The sequence below is a fragment of the Seriola lalandi genome, unplaced genomic scaffold, assembly GCF_002814215.2.
Source record: "Seriola lalandi dorsalis isolate HSWRI2012SDOR001 ecotype SW California unplaced genomic scaffold, Sedor1 jcf7180002054954, whole genome shotgun sequence".
Taxonomy (NCBI): Eukaryota; Metazoa; Chordata; class Actinopteri; order Carangiformes; family Carangidae; genus Seriola; species Seriola lalandi.
This window is the reverse complement of record NW_019525505.1, coordinates 631,320-652,155: the sequence shown is the minus strand read 5'-3', so window position 1 is coordinate 652,155 and position 20,836 is coordinate 631,320. Positions and strand designations below refer to the sequence as shown.

General features: G+C 38.5%; 3 protein-coding genes across 6 annotated transcripts; 1 reads left to right on the top strand and 2 right to left on the bottom strand.

Annotated features, from left to right (window-relative positions):
• Positions 1 to 495: 495 nt before the first annotated feature.
• Positions 496 to 6,011, bottom strand: slc52a2 (solute carrier family 52 member 2). Its single transcript, XM_023394818.2, has 4 exons — positions 5,722 to 6,011; positions 4,172 to 5,027; positions 3,944 to 4,067; positions 496 to 2,065 (listed from the first exon to the last, which is right to left on the bottom strand). Exons 1-4 carry the CDS (start codon positions 5,849 to 5,851, stop codon positions 1,856 to 1,858), a joined length of 1,320 nt encoding a protein of 439 aa, XP_023250586.1. The 5' UTR covers positions 5,852 to 6,011; the 3' UTR covers positions 496 to 1,855.
• A 1,197-nt stretch (positions 6,012 to 7,208) lies between these two features.
• On the bottom strand, positions 7,209 to 12,231 carry LOC111645658 (uncharacterized). Of its 4 annotated transcripts, none has more exons than XM_023394945.2 (4): positions 12,157 to 12,231; positions 10,900 to 11,089; positions 10,544 to 10,610; positions 7,209 to 10,235 (listed from the first exon to the last, which is right to left on the bottom strand). In XM_023394945.2, the coding sequence occupies exons 3-4, from the start codon at positions 10,602 to 10,604 to the stop codon at positions 7,672 to 7,674; spliced, it is 2,625 nt and encodes an 874-aa protein (XP_023250713.1). In that variant the 5' UTR covers positions 10,605 to 10,610; positions 10,900 to 11,089; positions 12,157 to 12,231; the 3' UTR covers positions 7,209 to 7,671. The 4 variants fall into 4 exon arrangements, with proteins under 4 accessions (XP_023250713.1, XP_023250711.1, XP_023250714.1 ...); XM_023394943.2 differs by having other exon boundaries at positions 10,906 to 11,089; XM_023394946.2 differs by having other exon boundaries at positions 10,989 to 11,089.
• A 59-nt stretch (positions 12,232 to 12,290) lies between these two features.
• fbxl6 (F-box and leucine-rich repeat protein 6) lies at positions 12,291 to 20,683 on the top strand. Its single transcript, XM_023394819.2, has 10 exons — positions 12,291 to 12,368; positions 14,185 to 14,799; positions 15,885 to 16,043; positions 16,150 to 16,213; positions 16,713 to 16,844; positions 17,507 to 17,614; positions 17,710 to 17,823; positions 18,661 to 18,892; positions 19,192 to 19,435; positions 19,611 to 20,683. The coding sequence occupies exons 2-10, from the start codon at positions 14,264 to 14,266 to the stop codon at positions 19,735 to 19,737; spliced, it is 1,716 nt and encodes a 571-aa protein (XP_023250587.1). The 5' UTR covers positions 12,291 to 12,368; positions 14,185 to 14,263; the 3' UTR covers positions 19,738 to 20,683.
• The last annotated feature ends 153 nt before the right edge of the window (positions 20,684 to 20,836 follow it).

Sequence of the window (20,836 nt, the reverse complement as noted above, 5' to 3'; positions counted from 1 at the left end):
GAGTGAGACACATTCAAGAATCTGCAGAATTCATTAATTCTGCTTAAGGGGATCATGGGAGAAGAGGTGAACATGGATGAAGTGTTTAAGACGTTCAGTTGCAAAACTGCACATTTCATCTGTTGCTTTACAATGGGAAAGATACTAGAAATCCCCAATTTAATTTTTAGAGAAAAGACTGATAACATTAGAATTATGTGTTGATTACCAAAAGCCAATATGTGATAAATCCTAAATCATATGCTCACATAAGGCTTCAAACAAAGCATAGATCCAAACTAAAGCATCAAGAGGTCAGAAATACAGTCATCAGTCATCAAAGAATAGCACCCCTATGATTAATTTACATTTTTATTTAACAAATTAATGTGTGCTTCATACTGTATTGTACCTTAATAAATTAGAGCTAATGTGATATGGGCTATGCTAAGTATAGTAAGTCATAAAAAAGTCATATTCTAGTAAGTGTTGAAGAAAATTCACTCAAGTCCTTAGTTTCAAGTTTGCTGTAGTGATGCAAGTTTATTGGTATCCCAGGATACGGTGAGCCAGCTGACACAGAGCGGGTCTGAGGCAGGAGACTGACGCAGAGTGAAGGGCAGGGGGACACTTATACAGTTCAAGACAATGGGATGGAAAACTGTATTTGCATATACCTGGGGTTACAGACAGTTTTTACATTTTTTTTAAAAATTAAAAAAAAATAAAATCAACAAAAAAAAGAAAGAGCACCTTTTCAACCATGTAACGATTAAAACATTAAACAGTAAAATCAGCACAAAACTTGACAAATTATTGATAAATGAAAAATATTAGGACTGCCACCATAAAGTTGAGGCACACTGAACAGATATTCTTCCTCTGTAAAGTTCTTAAGAGTTTAATGAAGTTAATGTGATGTACTGTAGCAGCATGGTTAACGAAATTAGCTTACAAGGTATTAGAGCATATCAAAGATATACATGATCATTACTTCAAAGATTGACATGACAGAATCCCTTGTTTACCAAAACGCATTACTTCGCTATTCATCAAGGACATTGTTCCCTTAAGGTAGCATAACATAACTGTGCGTAAATGACATCAAATGTCTGTATTAAACATTATGAGGAACAAAAGGAAAGTGAAATTCATGATCGCTCTGTTTTGTTAAATTCAACATTTCTCAGGCACACTTCACTTTGGCATGAAATCAAGAATGTTTATCGTTACAATACAATTTTCATCATACTGACTTCTGCATAACTGAACTGTGTATTCGACTTTGATGAAGTTATATAATTGTATTTCATGCTCATATGGAATCAAAGGGAAGAGGTAGCCAGACGTTTAAAAAGTCGCTGTAATTAAAAATAAAAGCTCTGTTTGCCTTTCAACAGGGATGAGACAGTAGTTTGCAACTAACTGTGTAATATTTCACATTAATTAGCAACAAATGTGGATGAATAAATTAATGCTTTTGAATGAATGATGAGTTCCTGAGTAAATAACCTCACATGACCTGTTGTACAGGGAAAAATCCATCAGCTGTTTTTGCTACTGTAAACAACCTCAATTACAAAAATCGAGCACAAAGCACTTGTGGTATTACTGCATCATATGCATTTTGCAGCCCCTTGGTCAATGTGCAGAAACACAATTCTCCCATTATGAGTGAATGTTTTTTCTTTCACAGGCTCAGAGGCTTCTGGGTGAGGTGAGGACGCCTCATCGGTGGCGAGTTCCTCAAGAAAAATGAGGCCAAAACAGATCTGGCGTTTCCCTAAAAACATGGTCGAAACAGTCAGTTCCCAGGAGGAATGAATGGGAGCTGTGTGTGTGTATTAAAAATAAACCATTACATGTCTCACTCCTGCTAACTGCAGTTATCCACACACTCCTGTGCTCTGGCAAATACATGATAGATGTTGATGAGGGGGAACATGGTGAGGGCTCCGATCAGGGAGCCGGCCTGGATGAAGATGCCGCACCAAAGCAGGGCAGCGTGACCCGCCTCATGAAGCAAAGTCCCAATCACCACCTTCAGATATGAGAAGAGGCCAGTGAAAATAATCCAGGAGACGACCTGCAGGGGGCGCAAACAAGCAGCTGAAGTCAGTCAGTGTTGGTCATGGAGAAAAAGAAGAGATGAAACTGAAGCTTCAGTATGTTTAACATCTGGCGCCAGATGTATTAAACCCCGTAAAGACAAATACCAATACAATGCGCATAACAGGAACAGATCGCACAACAGTAATCAATCAAAATCAAGTTTGTAAATGTGATTTGATTGACAGGTAATTGTTTCAAAACATTTAAGCAAACAACCGTATCGTATCACCTTCAGAGTGTACATGGTCTGAAATATTCACGTTTTCACTTCTCATTCTGCATTTATAAATACCAGTTAGGTTTTTTTTTTTGCTTTGTTCACACATTTGTTCCTCTGAAGTGAGAAATGTGTAGGGCTGGGTGTCAAACTGCAGTAGCCATAGCACCAAGACTGTCTACACTAGGGATCCACTAATATGTTTTTTTCAGGGCCGATACCGATACTGATTTTTGGTAATTAAGGAAACAGATAACTGATATTTGGAACTGATATGCCAACACAAAACTACTGCTGTATAAGGACACTCAGTCCAGGTGTTTCTATTATGTTGTTCACTCCATTTATATCAGTGAAAGTAGCTAACAGAATCACCTCTGTATAATGTAACACAGCTCCACAAACTAAATCGTCCAAAATGATAATCAACAATTGTCTAATACAATTTTAATTAAAACTGAACAGGACTGCAGGACTGTTGTATTAGATTACATTAGTTTTAGCTAGATGTTCCTAATAAACTGACAGTGCATACAGTGAATATAATAAGTGTTTACATATGGAAGTGTATATTAGTAATTATCAGGTGCATGCACAGGCTGCAAAGAGCCTGAATGGAATTATTTGGTTGGTGCTGTTCTCACCTGTAAAGTGATTCACCTGGCATCCTAAAGTTTCTCTTTAATTTAATTGTTTTATCTAATATTATCATCATCACCAAATAAGATGTTTTACCCCTCCCCTTTTAAAATCTAATGCAGCAACACGTTTACTCAGCTATCGATTAAAAAAACATAACGATACTAATAATTGGAAAATGCTGAATATTACCTCTACTACTACATTTTTCACACCTGAAAGCAAACACATACATGAGCAATCACCTACACTGAGCATGCGCAGGCCGGTGTAAACAGGAAGCGGATTGTCTACTCTGCAGTTGATTAGTTGCAAAAAATAGACTGAACGAGAACAGCAAAGACAGTTGTAGCATTAAAATAGAGAATTGAACTGAAGAGCAGCTGCTAGCAAAGACAACAAGGTCAGTAACACTAATATCCATTATCATGTCGTATTCACCACTGCTAGTTGAGGCTGATGAGAGCCAATCAGGAGAGACTGTGAGTGTCTACGTCATCGTTTCCAAAGGTCTCAGTTACTGTCCGTCCAGATTCAACACAACCCCAGACTTTTCAAAATAAAATGGGGCCAGCAGCATTTACAAATGTCTCTGTTATCAGTGCTCGAAAACTCTGGAGTTGTGTGGACGGGAGACGAAAACATAGCAAAAACTACTAGTAGTGTGGACATAGCCCAATATACAAAAATGTCATATACCAAAAGCTGTCGATTGTCAGTCAGACTTGTAATCTTGTCAATTTAGTCTTTGAGCAGATAATCGTTAAATTTTATTTTAAAAAATAGCAAATTTTATATTATTTATACTCTTTTTTTAGACAATATTTAACATTTGGTAATAATTAGCTCTTTTGTTGAATAAAATAGGTCTTTCTAGCACAAAATTCTCATTTCTCAAGGAATTGTGGTTTTTGGTAAAAGTCATGTGGAAAAATCTGTACTAGAATCAAATAATTAAAAAAACACATAAGCCTAGAGATGAGTATTAGCTCTCACCACTAAAGCCACACCAGCGGGGTTTCCCAGGAGCGGTGGACAGGGGCTGAGTGCTGCTAATCCCATGAGATATGCAGCAAATACTCCCCCTGCGACAGACAAGAAGCCCAGACCTGTGGAGGACCTGGAAGACAAAGAACAAATGGTCACAACCATCAACGGTAAAAACAGGTGTGCTCTTACAAATAGTTTAACCGTTCATCAGCACAAAGACAAAAATTCTCTCACCTGAGGACAACAAACATGGCCAGAAAGCAGGCCAGGGGGTTTGCGATGTTGCCCAGGACCACAGAGAGGTGAAAGGTCATGGTGCCATAGGGCAGACAGGAGAAGCTCTGCACAGATGGGAGGACCCCGTTGGTGAGGGCATTGGAGACAGCGAGCAGCATCAGCATGTAGATATTGCGTGGCGTCCAGAACGTCTGAGCGGGCGGCTGTTCCTCCACCTGCACCTGCTCCTCAGACACCGGCGTCCCTCCGTTGTGCAGCGGGTGAGTCTCCTCTCCGTTCTTTGCTGCCTCTGCTTTATCAGACTCCTGCGGCGGTGTATCTTGCTGTGACTCTGTATGTCTTCGTGTCAAAGCCAGGAAGCTTACAGCTGAGACTGACAGCATGACACACAAGAACCAGAAGAAGTTCTGGGCAGGGAAGCTCTCTTTTAAATACTGTGGCTGCACTGTGCCATTCACTGTTTTACACTCCAGCTTCCCAACACCTTGCCCTAAGGCCACGATGCAAGGGAACAAGGCACTGAACCCCTGACCAATGAAGAAAGTACGGATATACTGAGGCGGGTAACGAAACATAAAAGGCAGGAAGGTGACGTTGGACGTGCAGCAAACCAAAGACAACACAAAGGTGAAGAGCAGGAAGGGCAGCGACCTTTCCGATCCTGCTATTGTGACAGTGTGTGACCAGAAGACGGCTAGAAAAGCCGACGCCACCACCGCCAGCACCTGGATGCAGTGGATCACCAGGCGTTCATTTAAACGTCCCGGAGCACAGTGGTGTGTGATGGTCACTGCTATCGGACCCAGGTTCCCAAACGCTATCAGCACTGAGAGGTAGGCAGGCAGGTTCCACCCTGAAACAAGAAAAGGGAAACATCTGTTAGGGTAATAAGATATAAAAAAAACCCCCCACAATATTACACAATAATTTTACATCTTATTTTGAAAAAAAATGGGACAATGTTTGAGATTTACGTTTGCTCACTTTAAATTACCCATCAAGTATTCTCTTGTGTGTTTCTGATGATCTTCAAATGCTTTTCTAATTATATGCATGTATTCTAATCAATTATTTATCGTTTTTTTCTCACTTTATTCTGTTATGCACCAATCCATGTACCATATATGTGTCATATGTGCATTTGACAACATTTGCTTCGAAATATTTAAAAACAAAAACATGCTGAGAAAGAAAACTCCTTTTATCCTGAATCTGTAAAACAAAAAGGCATTACTGATGAAGATCGTATATTCTGTATATTGCTGTTTTGTTAGATTTCCTTTATTATTTTTGTGAATTTTCTGTATGGACCTCTCTTACTTCTCTATTGCGGGACTGTTCCTAATAAACTGCCAACTGAGTATAAACCACAACACTAGACCTTTAGTCTTCAGTTAAATGTTTAGCTAGCTGGGATGACGCTAACATCGTCACAGTCGAGTCCAACTGTGGTCGACGAAGTGTGAATAATAAAAGCAACGACATTCAAATAAAGGCCCGGATGTAACTGGACATCTGTAAATATCTTGGAAAGTTATACCACTGACCTTCGGGCAGCACATTGACAACCACCGGGAGCTCGACCCACAGGCTGTTGACGGAAACCCAGGAGCCCATGGCAAAAAGAGCCATCAGCCCGTGGGTCACCGCGGCGCTGCTCCACCAGCTACCGGGCATGGTAGCGCTTATTCCGGCCAAGAAAACAAAGAAAATGCGGGTAACCCCTTTGACTTTGTTTGGGGTAGACACCGACAATATGTTCCTCCACAAGCTGCAGTGTGTTAACCTGGACAATGGTGGACACTTACGCAAAGTTCCCGCCCCTTCTGTTGCCTTCGCTTACTCCTCGTTAATTACATTTACAAATGGGTTTCGATCAATTACAACAGGGCGATTGCCGCTTTTCCACAGCTATTCTCGCAATGGTTGCACAATGCAAATGAAATAGAAACACTTCTTACCTAAAACTACCCAGTTCAGTTTGCGACAGTGGCTACATCAGCTGTCACTGTTTTTGTGCTCGGTAGAAGTTTCAATTTTCCGAGACTCCTGAATGCACCATCGTCACAGAAATCCTCGACAACTGTGTTGTTTTCCTGCCGACGACGCCAGCTTCGATGTATTTGTACTTTGAGTATTTCTATTTCATGTTACTTTATCCTTCTACTTCACTACATTTCAAAGTACTTTGAACTTCATTACTTTTATTTAGCATTGCATTTACCGGACATTTTGCAGTAAAATCATTTTCATACAAAACATATCTGATCTGCATCTAAAATATGGTTTAAAACATAACACTTCATACCTGAAACCACACATTTCAGTGTGCGACAGTGGCTCCATCAGCTGTCAGGGTTTTTGTGCTTGGTTTAGTCCAACAATCAGTTTCCCGAGACATCATCATCACGACAACCGATGTGGGTGGCATCTCAGAGAAGCAGATCACACATGGATGTATTATGAATTCATGCAATAACATTGGATTTTTAAAAATATGCTTAGATTTCGGGCCTTTATTTTATTTTATAATTGCTGGACTCTGAAGCACTGAGCACCAGTTTGTGGTGACACAAAGTTTATCAAAGTTATTTAATCTCCCTCAAAATCAAATCTAATACAATAGAGGGCGTTCATAAGAAAGCTTGCAGCCTCCCTCATTTCCTCCATCGGTGGATCTAAGACTTAGCAACTGTAGTTCAAAAAAAGATCATAATGTTTTTTGGCACAGTGACCCTAATAAGCCCTACTGCAGTTACTGCCTCACTATTTTCTTGAGCCCCTCCCAGCCAACGCTTTTATAAGCATGAACTCATTGACATGGCTGATGCCTGTGATGCAACCACAAATGCCCTTTAAATCTGGGAAAAACACAAGGTTATTATGTGAGTGACAAAAGCAAAACACTAGGTCTGTTCGATAGTCATGAACTTGAACTGAAGCTGGGTAGATTTTGTAACTGAACTCTGGTCTAAATGAATAGACATTCGTTTTCTACTTTATCATAAAGGTTGACAAAGTTAATAAAACAAACTATGAACAAAGATGTTTATTTAGATTTTTATATCAGCAGTAGTTAGTGTTGACCTGTGCATAATTACAATAGGTACAATCTTTTATATAAAAGAAGAGTACCGTTTTCTTTTCTAGACATAGTTCAAATACAGTGCCATGCAAATTATGGAGTTCTATCATATCAAAAATATCTGTTACAAAATCTAACAACCGTCCCGACTAATGGCATCAAAATATTGTTTGTACAACATACATGATGAGTTAATTTGGCCTATAGAGAATCATACATTATTAGTGTATTTGTATTGAAAGATTGAGGCCATTGTGTGTATTTCTGTTTAGTCTGTAAACATAGAATCATGTGAGGAAGTCACATGATTCACAAGCACAAGTTCCTTCAAATGGTCTTCCATGTAATTCATCACCCTCTGTCCCTCAATTTCAAATTTTTATTATTTTTTTTTTAGATGAAATTAAATCTCTCAGATGCTGCTGCTTTCACTCTTCCCTGTTGCATCTGGTTCTTGCAGCACAGGCTTTGTTTTGGTCTTTTTTGGTGCCAAAACAAGAGAGTACCCAGGTTTAACACGTGGGAGCGCAAGCTTTAGCTTCAGCACCATTTGCGTGCTGTTGCGGAAAATGCAATCCAAGTGAGGGTCTGTGTTGTTGAGAATCATTTTCTGATACAGTATCTCGCAGCGGATGGCTTCTCGTTTCTCCACTCGGGGCTTTCCATCAAAACGCAGCAGCATTTTGTCAACGTCCTGCTGTGACTTGCATGGTCCTCCATTTCTGTTCACTGTAGATATTATGTACTTCCTGTCCATGTTCTCCTCAACCTCTTCTTGCTCTACTCTTACAGCCCTTTCTCTTTTACCGCTGTAAGCTTTTTTCGGCTGCGGGCTGCAGTCGTCTTTTTGGCTGAGGCGTATATTCTTTTTAGGATGCCAACCGGAGGACTCATCAGAGCTGCCGTCAAATGAACCAGACCGTTCATCATCTTCCTGAGAGCTATCTGATGACAAGTTTTTCTGTGAGGACTGTTTAGAGGACTTTTCAGGTCTTTTGTTCTTGTAAGGGTATTCATGGCCAAAGGGATACTCCGCCATCAGGACGGAGAAGGTGCAACTTACGAGTTGCAAGCTCAAATCTGGTGATGGGACTTCAGAAAATGTTCCTCCCGGCAGGAAGTCCTTCAGATGTTCCTCGGTTACGGCTGCAATTACCTTTATGGTTCTCTTCAAGCAAGCTCTGATTAGCTCCCTATTTGTGTGCCACTGACCACAGTAATGAAACACTCCATCAAATGTTTTCTCCTGCAATGGGAACTGCAGGAAAACATTTGTGGCCCCTTCAGGTTCCAGTAGAGTTGAAGGATCTTTGGACCAATCAAGGTACTTCTGGTAGAGACAGAGCATGTACCGGCTGAACTGCGAGTACTCTCCTCCACTTTTCAGGAGCTGCCAGAAAGGGCCGAGGATCTTGCAGTGAACAATGGCCAGAACGCACACCAGGCTCTGAATCACAGAATCGTTAGCATCGGCGGCGACACTCTCAAGAATGACGTTTGGGCATTCGTCGTTGTTCAGTGACAGCAAATCAGAGAAGAAGAGAGCGATCTCTTTGTGATGATGAATCAGACCCGCTGCAGCTTGGAAGTAGTTGTTGAATCGGTTTGACTGATTCACTGTGAGTCTGGAGGGGTTTTTCTTTTCCTCACAGAAGGCTAACCAGTGTTTTCTGTAGTTTTGCATATCAGGGGTGTGAGGACTTAAAATATCGCAAGCCATGTGAATGTAGCGTGAAGTGGCACTTTCTGACAGATTCACAAAGTCCTTGAATTTTGGAAGCTTGTCACGGCCAAGTTTCTCTCCAGTTGATAGAACAATCTCTTTTTCAAAGCTCATAATGTGCTGCTCAACTGCGTCATGCATGTCGACAAGGAAATTGGCGTTGTAGTTTAGAAACACCACAGGAGAAGCTAGAGAAATGTCTTCAATGAGTGTGTCCAGTTTTTTCTCAAACTCTGCCATGGCTGGATGCTCCTTGCAGGTCAGAGTGTAGTGGTTTTTGAGGAGATCCAAGGAAACTTGCTTGCAGGTTGTGGTTTTACCACCATACACACTTGACAGCTTGTGGACTGACAGCATTGCAATGTCAAGCAGCGTCAGGGCCTCTGCTTTGATATCTGAGGTTTCCTCTTCACTGCTGGATGCATCCGAATCCTCATCACTTTCATCACGTATAGAGACATGTTCTTTCAGTATTATTTTCTTTATGACTCCTCTGTTCATCTCAGGGCCGTCACCTTGCATGATTTCATAGCTCTCATATTCTTCCTTGATTGTAACTTTTTCATAACTGATGCTGTCATCTCTTCTCATGCGTTTCTTCACAACAAACTTAGGTGTTTTTTTCCGCACCAGTTCAAATGGAGTTTGAAGCATATTTTCCAACGCTGCATTCCTCCTGTGACGTCGTGTTTCTGAATTGCGGCAGTACAGTTTTAACTTCTTTATCTTGGCCCTGAGGACTTTATATGCCCTTTGAATATCCCCTCTCTTACAAAACTCAGGGTTGAAGTTCCTAAGCCAACTAACTATAACGACTGGGGCAATTTTCTCCCTAGTGACAAAATTGGTCAACTCGAGAATCAATCCATTTGTGACTTCGATTGATTGTGCTCGCTCTGAAAAATCCCTCATTTCCAAAAGATGTTGACGTTCAACCCCGATGCTATCACATATGGGGCCGACAAAGTTAAAGTTGACAACTGATTCCAGAAAAGTAAACCTCGCTTCACTCCCCAGACTTAGTGTTGTTGCGATGCCTCTTTCAATCAAACGACGAAAATCAGCCGAGTGATATTTGGGGAAAATTTTCTTGAGCCAATCTACGACGGCAATCCATGGGAAATTATTATCTTCTCTCAGAAGTCCTACTTGAATCAAAAGTCTGTTCTTGCATGGTGCTTCTTCAAGCTCTAATCCTTCCCCCGACTGAGGACCAATGAAATCTGCAACAAGCCTCCAATAGTACTCATCCCCTGAAAAACAGGAAAGATAGCAAGTGATTAGATAGACATACTTGACTGAGAGGTGAGGTCACAAATTTTGAATGAAGTGGAGGCAGGGTTGTTAAAAATTCTGTAATTGTACTGGATTAAATTGGTTTATTTATACTTTCTGATAATGAAAAGGCAACCACTACACATGCAAAGTCTTCTGGAGGTATTGAAATACAATAAATAGATTAATTAATTAATGTTCAGTAATATATTTATCATCTATATATACTTTAAATAGAGAGTTTTCGCTCATATAGACATTTTAGCACCATGGCCATTTTACTTACTCAGATTAGCTTCAGTTACAGCTGCTTTTCCACACAGAGAGAAATCTTCACCCTCCTCCATTGTGTGCTGGTTTAAAAGAAAAGACACATTAGAAAACCTTTAATCATCAGTATCTTTAAACTCACAACTTAAAAAAGAAGGGGATGTTTACATCATGACAAAATGCTTGATATTGACAATTGACATTCATGTGTAATCATACCTAAAGTCTGGTTGAAACTGAATTTATGAAACTAAAGAATTCAATTGTGATGTTTTTTTTAAATGCCCACCATCATTTTTATATTAACTTTGAATATTTTCTATGCATTAAACTTAAGAAAAAAAGCACTAACAACAAGTAAAAAACATTTACATTTACTTATAATTTTCAGTCAATGCTCCATGAAGTGTTTGCTCCTGAGTGTACAAGGAGGTGAAGCAGAACTGGAACCAGTATCGTACTCTCAGTGTTGTCCTGGAGAACGCACCCCTGTAGAAAAATGCCTTCTCTTGGTATTAGTATGCAGAAAGGCACTATACTGAAGATCTGCTTTTTAGCTTCCCTGAAAAAGAAAATAGCAGTTAGAGGTGAAATGTTCCAAGAAATGTGTCCATTTAAATTCATTTTAGACTCCATGTTTATCACTATCAATTATATAAAAGTGGATGTGGTTACAGTATTTTTTCAAATAAGACATAGTGATCTTGTAACTATCTATGTTTAACGGTGGAGTTGTACAAAGGGAAGGTTTCAACCATATTTCCATTACTTCAGCTTCTATTTCAACTTCTCTACTTGAGTGTTAACAGGTTTTCATGCACTCTTCTAGACGCCTGGTGTTAATTAAGGTGTTGCAGCTGAAGGATGTCGTCATACATCAAATATTAAAGATATATTATACTCAAGATAAGACTCACACCAATTTATAATCTCATTTGTGGTTCTTTTAGTGTTCAACACAAATATGTGGATATTTATACACATCATTTTTTTTTATAAAATCATTTTTATTTTATACTACCCCCTGGTTGATATAATATTAATAATAATAATTAATAATAATATTGGGGTTGACAAAATAATAACATCTCTCATCATAACACAAGACAGTGAAGCAGTGAATGAACATATAGTTGAATAAACATGTTTTTAAAACGGTTTCAACAAAACCTGAAAATTATAACCTATAATATGCAGGAAAATTAGTATAAATTTGTGCCACCTTGTGGGACTTAGTTGTCCAAGCTATGCAGGGAATCCCTTCCCCCACCCACCACCTCTGGATATGCTTTAACAGCTGCACACATGAACTTTCTTTACCATTAAATTCAAATAAACAAAACAACCAGAGTTAGTCTTTGTGGTTTATTGGCTCAGACTATAATCAGAACTTTACATAATAAAACCTTTAACGCCATGCTGCACTACCTCTGCATGCTAATGTTAGCCTTGTGAGCAAAATGCTAATGTTAGCGCCAACTTTACCTACAGGAAATTCCGCACGATGCACTACAATCATCCGCGAGTAATACCGGAGCAGAAGAGCTATTCTGCCTTTTGTAGCACTTCCAAATGATTTCAAGTTAACAAGCAGTAAAAGTAGAATTTAAAAAAAACACAAGTTCCTACCTCCCATTCTCTGACTACTACTCCATCATTGCTCCTCACCACAACAACACACGATGGAGGGGTCGGAACAGTAAGCTGCTAAGTGATTGGACAGTTTAACAGAAGGTGGGCTTTTGTAGAAGTCTCCTCCAATCACAGCGAGGATGTGGAAAGCATTGTGTGTGTGCTACTGAGGCTGGAGGAAGTCAGCCGTTAACGTGAACTAGCACCAGGTAACGTAAAAAACAGGAAAAACAGCTGCTCGTCTTTATTCCAGAAAATAATTATTAATTGTTTTATCAGTACTTGTTGTCAACGTAACGATAGCTGCTGTGCCGTTTGTCTGCTACGTTTTGTTGTATTGTGACTCGGAAAGTAACTAGTTGTAACACAGGTTAGCATGGTTAACGTTTCCCGATCAGCTAATTTCATTTATTTAACAAATTAACGTTGCCGTCGATAGAGTAATGTTTAACTAACAATTAACACCACTGAACGGGTTCTTGGTTCTTGAAAGGGTATTATGTTGTATATTATTTGATAGTCTTCAAAATCGACGAGGATGGCTGTGTCTGGTTTTCCGTTTAGAAACAAAACAAGAGTGCAGGCAAATCATCATCTGGAAAACGATAAGATTAGAGTTTTTGTTAAGGGTAAATTGGTATAAGACACATTTTCAACAACATGCTGCACGTTCACTGACAACAAACAGCTATTTTATAGCTAACATGAAATACAAACTCCCGCAGTTTCCTGGTCTAAATTCCTGATGATGGGAGAAGCACTCAGATCTTCACCTTAAGTTAAAGCACTCTTTAGAGCTGCAGCGATCATCAGTTGATTTATCAGTTTGGCTATTGACAGAAAAGTAATCAGAAACTAATTTGGGAATTAAATAATAGTTTACTATAGTTACTGTTTCAGTGTGCACGTATTATGTTATATTATATATAATATAATATTATAATATATTATGTTGTATTATATAGTATGATTAATGTAAAATAATACAGCGGGTGTACAACCATATGGTTGCATTACACAGAATACAACAAGTGAACTATATATCTGTGTGTACCATAGATATAGCCTCATTTATACAGAAATGTTTCATAACAGGATTGATTACCTGCAAGGAAAAATAAAAAGAGACACGTGAATCATAGACTACTGCTAGAATCTTAAAACTGCTCTGTTCTCCTCTGCCTTCATTTATTTTTTTAATCTTGCACTTTAATGAGATATTATCTATTTAATCTGTGATTTTATACTGATTTGTCATTATACTTTTTTTTTTGCTTCAGTGTATGATATTGTGCTATACAAATAAAGTTGCCATGCCTTACTTTTTTTGAATCAAAACCATGCATTTTCCAACCAAACCATTTGTCTGCCACCTCCATCATGCCTGAACCAGTAGTTGTCACGTACACACAAAAGCTGTAAGTGAGCGCACAAATATGTAAATTAATCAACAAACCTGCTGACCATAGAGCCTGAGTTATGTGCTGTTCCTAAAATTACATATGAACTGCACCTTGAATCAAATATTCTCTCTCAAAACCATCTACTATGTTGTTTAAATCAAATTCTCTCGTTAGATCACTGGATTTGAAAAGTTAATTAAAATTCTCTGTGTTTGGATTTTATTTTATTTTTTTCAGTTTTGTCTCATGCAATAATTACACGACAACTCCTCATCACATATTGTACCTGCAGGTACCTGACCTAGTGCAGCTGTATTGCACTAGATCGTACAGCTGTGCATGACATTGTGCTTAACACCTGTAGCCCCAACTTTGCAGAGGAATATGTGCCTTTATGTACAATTTACAATATATATATATATATATATATATATATATATATATATATATATATATATATGATTGTAATGTCATGTTTTACTCCACTGTATATATTTTCTCCCCGTCCACTCTGTTGCATTCCTCCTCATTCATTATGTACTAATATGACATTTTATTCACACTGGAGAGATGAGATTACCCACACAGATACTAACTGATTTTACTCTGATTCTATTTTCAGATGCTGATATGTCACTACTCTTCCGATGAATCGTTTTCTTGGAATGACGCTCATTATAAAGACCACATAGCAGCACACGATGGATTCCTCTGAAGCAGAAGCTTCAACCCACAGTGAAAGAAAAGAAGATACTGTTCCCAGTACTTCAAATTTATCAGGTCAAGGAGAAGAGGGACCAAAGTCAGAGAAGGCATCTTTGAAGAGGAAGTCTCGTAAGCCAACAAATGCAAAATCAAAGAAGCAAAAAAAGGCAAGAGTCTCCAGGCCCGCCCAGCTCGGCTACACTGTCCATCAAGGGGAAGATATGCTTCTCGTCATATCAAGCACCACCTCTCAGTACGATGGTTCAGCCTGGACGCCCCAGAAGAAGGGAAGCAAAAAGAAAAAGCTTACTAAAAGAAAGTTAAAAGGCAACCAGATAAAGAAAAAAAAGACAGTCTGTGCCAAACCTAAACCTGCAAATGATCCAGTTACAAAGACGGAGGAGGATGTTGCTCTGTTTGTGCCACAGAAAGCAATGGACCACAGATGGGGTCAAAGTCTTCCTGAGGAGGTGCTAATTAATATTTTTCAGATGGTGGTCGTCCAAGATGGTGCTGTACCCTTTTTATGCAGGTAAGAAACAGATGTTTGATTTGATGTAGTTAAACTTACAAATGAATTTTATAAACTACAATGATGACACTGTGACTGATATGCAGCACATAAGGCAAGGTTCTCAGTTCTTTACACTGACTTCTAGTCTGATACAGATTTGACTTTAAAGGTTTACTTATTGTCACTAAGGCCCTGAAATTTCATTCCATGTATATGAGCCCAACAGGTCTCTTAGATCAGCAGGAGCTGGTCAGTTAGTGGAGCCCAGGGTGAAATGGCATTCAGTCACTGTGCTGCCCCCTGCTGTAACCAGCTGGACCTAGCTCCCAAGGGATCAAATCAAATCTGCCCAAATCGTAACTGGCTTAAAAAAGAAGCTAAAAACTGCTCTGTTCTCCTCTGCATTCATTTAATCTTTAAATCTTGCACTTGAATGAGATATTATCTATTCTATAATGTGTTTTTATACTGTTTTATACCGTTTTCTTATCATGTTTTTTACTTTTATTATGCTTATTTTATTTCTGTTGAGCAGTGAATGACCTTTGTGTATGAGAATATGGTGTACAAATAGATTTGCCATGTGCTTTACAGTTTTACACATTTCGTTTCCTTGAACATCAGTTATTTTGTATCTGATTTTGTAGATTCAAGATTACAAATGCAACTGCTGATTATTTTCATACAACTGCTGATTATTTTCTTGATTGATCATTTGGTCTTTAAAGTGTCAGACAATAATATAATAAAATACATAAAATATAAAACAATGTAATAAAATTTGTATTGCATTTTACAGACTTCAAGCTAATGTTCTTGTTTAGTCTGCTGAACATTTGAAAACCCAAACATATTCAATTTACCACTATAGCATTGAAAGGATATAGGCAAATATTCACATTTGAAAAAAGTGGAACCAGTGAGGTTTTAATTAATTTTCTGTTGATCAATTAATCTATTGATTGTTTGAGCTCTAATTTTGTGATATAGAGACACCATAAAAATAGATTTTGTTCTTTATAAATAATGATGATAATGTAAAATATCATGATATTCATTTCAACTTTATCATCCAGCTGGGTTACTGTGTGTTTCTGGTGCAGGGTGGGGAGAGTTTGTCGACTGTGGAACGTTGCTGCCTCCAGTCCGGTGCTGTGGCGTGATGTGACTGTGGGTTTCTGCTGGATCGCACCAGGGAAAAACCAGCTCCCTAAAACTCAGAAGAAGATTAAGGACACTGTTAACTGGCTGGCAGAAAACAGGTTATTAGTTATAAGAAGAGGTTTGACCTAAACATTGTTAGTTTGTGCTTGTATTTTTTACTATTATTTTGGAAAAGAAGGAATAAAGAGTTTGACTTTTTTCTAGATTTTCTCAGCTGCGAGACTTTTCTCTCTGTCACTGGACGAAGAACGTTAACCACGCAGTAGAGGTAAGTCATCAAGGCCTGACACCTTTTTCAACATTTTTATTCAATGGGATTCAGAATGGAAACAGATAGTCGATTAATCAATCGATGGAAAATGAATCTGGAAACTATTTTGATAATTTATGAAATGTTTCCATCATATGATAGTAAAGTGAATCTTTGGTTGATAAGTTGGGATAAAACTGACATTAGAATAATTAGCGGCACTTTCCCCCATTCTTTTATGACATTTTTTAGATGAAACAAATCACTGAAAAAACAATCAGCTATGAATCACTAATGGAACTAATCATGAGTTGAGTTTTGTTTCAAATTAAGAGATTCACAACCAAAAATTACAGGCAATTGTATACAAGCATTTATATTAACATATTTTTAAATATTACCCAATAAATGAAAAAAAAACACTTTTTCCATATGCTAAGAATTAAATCCACTTTTCAGGGTAAACATATTGTACTTACCGAAATTTTCTTTCCTTTTGTGTTGTGATCAATTTTAGGTGGTTTCGCAGTTCTGCCCTCAGCTGCGCTCCCTCAAACTCTCTTACTGCACAGGCCTGACAGTGGGCGCCTTCCAAAGCCTTGGTCTGCACTGTCGCTCTCTGCAGAGCATAAACTTCCAGTATTCAGAGGTACGTCACAGACAAGTGAAGCAAGCATTTCTTGTAGAAAATGCAGAACACAGACTACAGGTTAGTTTCATGGTCTTACCATAGTGGCTTTCTAACATTCATTGGCTGCTGACAACTTTTCACCTTACAGCTTCAGGTTTAGTATAGTGTGTGTTCTCTAAATTATGGCTAGTCATCCAAGGCCAATATTTCCCAGCGGGTGTTTATTTCCTGCACGGTGGTGCAGTGGTTAGCACTGTCGCCTCACAGCAAGAAGGTTCCGGGTTCGAGTCCCGGCTCGGCCGTGGGAGGATCTTTCTGTGTGGAGTTTGCATGTTCTCCCCCGTGCGAGTGTGGGTTCTCTCCGGGTACTCCGTACAGTCCAAAGACATGCAACATGGGGACTAGGCTAATTTGATACTCTAAATTGACCATAGGTGTGGCTGTGAGTGTGAATGGTTGTCTGTCTCTATGTGTTTGCCCTGCGATGGACTGGCGACCTGTCCAGGGTGTACCCCGTCTCTCGCCCGAAAAGATGCTGGGATAGGCTCCAGCCCCCCCGCGACCCTACTAGAGGATAAGCGGTAGAAAATGAATGAATGAATGTTTATTTCCAGCCTAGACTTGGTTAAATATAGAGTTTAACATTTGTTGAAAACTTGTTTCTTGTTTTTTTGCTATAGTTTCAGGTTGAGGGACTCCTGGAGTACCTAGAACATCATGGGAGCCAGATCAAGCAAATCTGGTTCACTCATGGACTGAAGAATGACAGACTTCTGACTGCCATAAGTGTAAGCCCCTCTTTCTAGAGCGTTACACACTGTCAAAGCCAGTCAGCACAAATGAACTGAGTGCACATAATAACACACTGTATTTTATTTTCCAGAGAGGACACTGTCCGGATCTGGAGTTGCTAGAGATCAACACAAAGCTTGACAGTAAAGACTGTGAACTTTCTGTCTATATCCAGGCGCTACAGATGGCATGCCCCAAACTCAAGGTAAAAAAATCTAAATTTTCAGTTCTCTTTGCTGAAGCAACTGTTGACTATTTGATATACATCTGAATGGCAATGATAAATTTAAGTTGATTTTTTTTTTTTTTAAGGGCTGCATGATATGCAAAATAAAATCCCATTATGATTATTTTGGCAGATATTGCGAGTTCAGGTGGAGTGGTGGTTTTTGCATGTTTTTTTGTTTTTTGCTGAAAAAAAATTTAAAAAATGATGATGATGTGATTGTTGTTGGACTTGTACCAAACAAACATGTTCCGTTACATCTGGAGAATATGATGTGGTGGCTGGAGCGTCTCTGTAGCACCACAACACTGATGGTGCTAATAATGCACAACAATGTGACACATTTTACCTTCATCAAAAAAATTGCAGCTCCTGTGATTTGGATATTGCACTCAGCTATATTGAGATTTCAATTATTTTTTCGATAAAATTGTGCAGCCCTATTTTTTAAAAATAATTTTTAACTCTGTGTATTAACTGTGTATTTCTATGTGTCTCAACATCATTACAAATGAGGGAAACCTCAATGATCTTCAAGGCTTAAATAAATAAATGAGAAAACTTGATGTTTTGTGTTTTTTTTGTTTGTCAAACAAGACATGTGAAGATGTTACCTTGAGCTATGACAAAATATCATGGACATTTTCACTTTTACCGTTTTTTATTTGTTTTGAATTTGATTGATGATTCTACTCATCATATTAATTGATAATGAATATTTTGTCTACTGTGAATGTCTTGCACACACCATGACCCTTGTGCATGGCCTTACGCATTGATGTACTTCTATTGTACATCTATTGTAATTCCCATTAGACCTTCCGAATGCTGAATGTCAGACCTCTGCACAAGACGACGCGTAGCGGAGCCGATTCAGCGGCGGGCTTCCCATTACTGGAGGAGCTGTGTATCGCGACCACGTCTTATTCCTACATGACCGACAAAGATTTGTTGGACATCCTGTTCAGCTCCACGAAGCTGCGGGTGCTGGACTTGCGAGGCTGTTCACGAATAACACCATCTGGTCTTGCGACATTGCCCTGCCTTGGTACGCCTAACACATGAGATTTATGCTTTCCCTTTGTTCAATTTTGGGTTATAAAGTTACTTAAATAGGATTTGAAATGAAATGTAATTGGATCCCATGAAAAGCTTGTTGTTTTGAAAAGTTAGAAACATTATTAGTGGCACAGAAATACTTACTTTGACTACATTTTTTAATATGTAAATGTAGAGTAATTATTCTGGATTTACAAATAACATACCCAGCTGTGTTTGTGATATCAATGGTCTATATTTATATTCGAAAAACCCAATTTCTTCCCTCTTTTTTTCCTCATTTGGCAGAGCTTGAGTGTCTGTTTTGGGGACAGTACTTCAGCAGCCATGTCGGGTTGTCGTCACTGAAGAAGGGACTTCACGTGGTGACCCAAAAGTGGAGTCAGACTTTGCAGCAGCTTGACATTGCAAATCAGCTCTTCACTGAGGAGGACTTGGAGATAGCAATGAGTTACCTTGCTGGGACAACAGAAGCAGATACCCTGCGTTCGCTCAACCTTAGTGGGACAAGGATCACACCATCTGCCCTTAGGTACATGTGTATGATTTTCCCTCCACTTCGGTCTAATAAACTACGAACCAACACTTTTAAGAGAGAATCTGCACGTATACAGAACTGAGCATGAATCAAGCATTCACATTTGTAAATCCTGAGTTCTGCAACTTTAACATTGTGATTTCTTATATAACTTTTTTTATTTTTTCAGGTCAGTCATCAGCCAAATGACAGCTCTTAGCTACCTCAACCTCTCATGCTGCCGTTATCTTCCCAGAGGAATTAAGAGAATTTACCGTGGCCAAGAAGACATTCGCCAGCTGCTGGAAAAATTGTAGTAGTTCAGATATTCATTTCATTCCGGAAATCATAAACTGAATTTACAAAGCCCACCTGAAATGTCTTTAAATACTCCTGTCCATGGATTATGTTGTTTAAGTAATTTGGTTATTTTACCCTCAGGTGTTGTTGTTGTAGTGTATATATTGCTTTATATGTACACTACTGGTCAGAAAGTTTTAGAACAACCCATTTTTCTAGTTTTTATCAAAATTTCAGCAGCTCAGGTCCAGCAACTAACTTTAAATGGTGCAAAAGTAAGTGGTAAACTTCCAAGGTAAAATACAATAAAACTATGTTACCAAAAAGTGAAAAATCATCTAAATTTCATAGGGATCTCAGGGATTAAGGAATTGCTAAACTTCCAGCTTTCCTGCAGAAATTGAAGTAAATTAAGCACCAACTTTTGTTGATTACACACACAGTGTTGCAACAAACTTTAGAAACAACGTTTCATTTCCATTGTAGAAAAGAACGCCACAGGTGTGTTGTGCTGCTAGATGAGTCGAAAAGGATTTAGAATTTAAGATTGTATGATTCTTAAATCTTAATTATTTATTTGTCCTAGCCTTTAATATCAGAGTACACTGATTTATTACGCTCTAAATTTCAGTAACAACTGGAAAAATGGAGGTGTTCTAAAAACCTTTGACCGGTAGCGTTGTTGTTCAAACAAAACGGAAGCAAATACACTCCTTATTGCTAGAAAGCTAGGGGCTAGGAATCCAGTGAGAAAACATATTGGTGCTGTATGAATGTCAGTTAGAACACATTTATATGAATCACCTCAATCATAAACCTACAGGGACATTTAATTGTCTATACCGGGATTTCTTGGATTTTCATATTTTAGTCTTTTTTTAAGTTACCATAATTCCAAACAAAAGTTTGTCAATAAATATTTGAAATAATAAAATGTTCAACATGTCACTATAAAGTTGAAAATATGTCTTGCAGTGTTCATTCAAGTATCCATGTACGTTTCATAAAAGACATTTCCCATTTTTTGAAAACTAAACGTGTTTATTTATGATTTGCTTTATTGTTGAATTGAAACTAATCAGGATGCTTTGGCTGGACTTCATGAAATTCTTATCC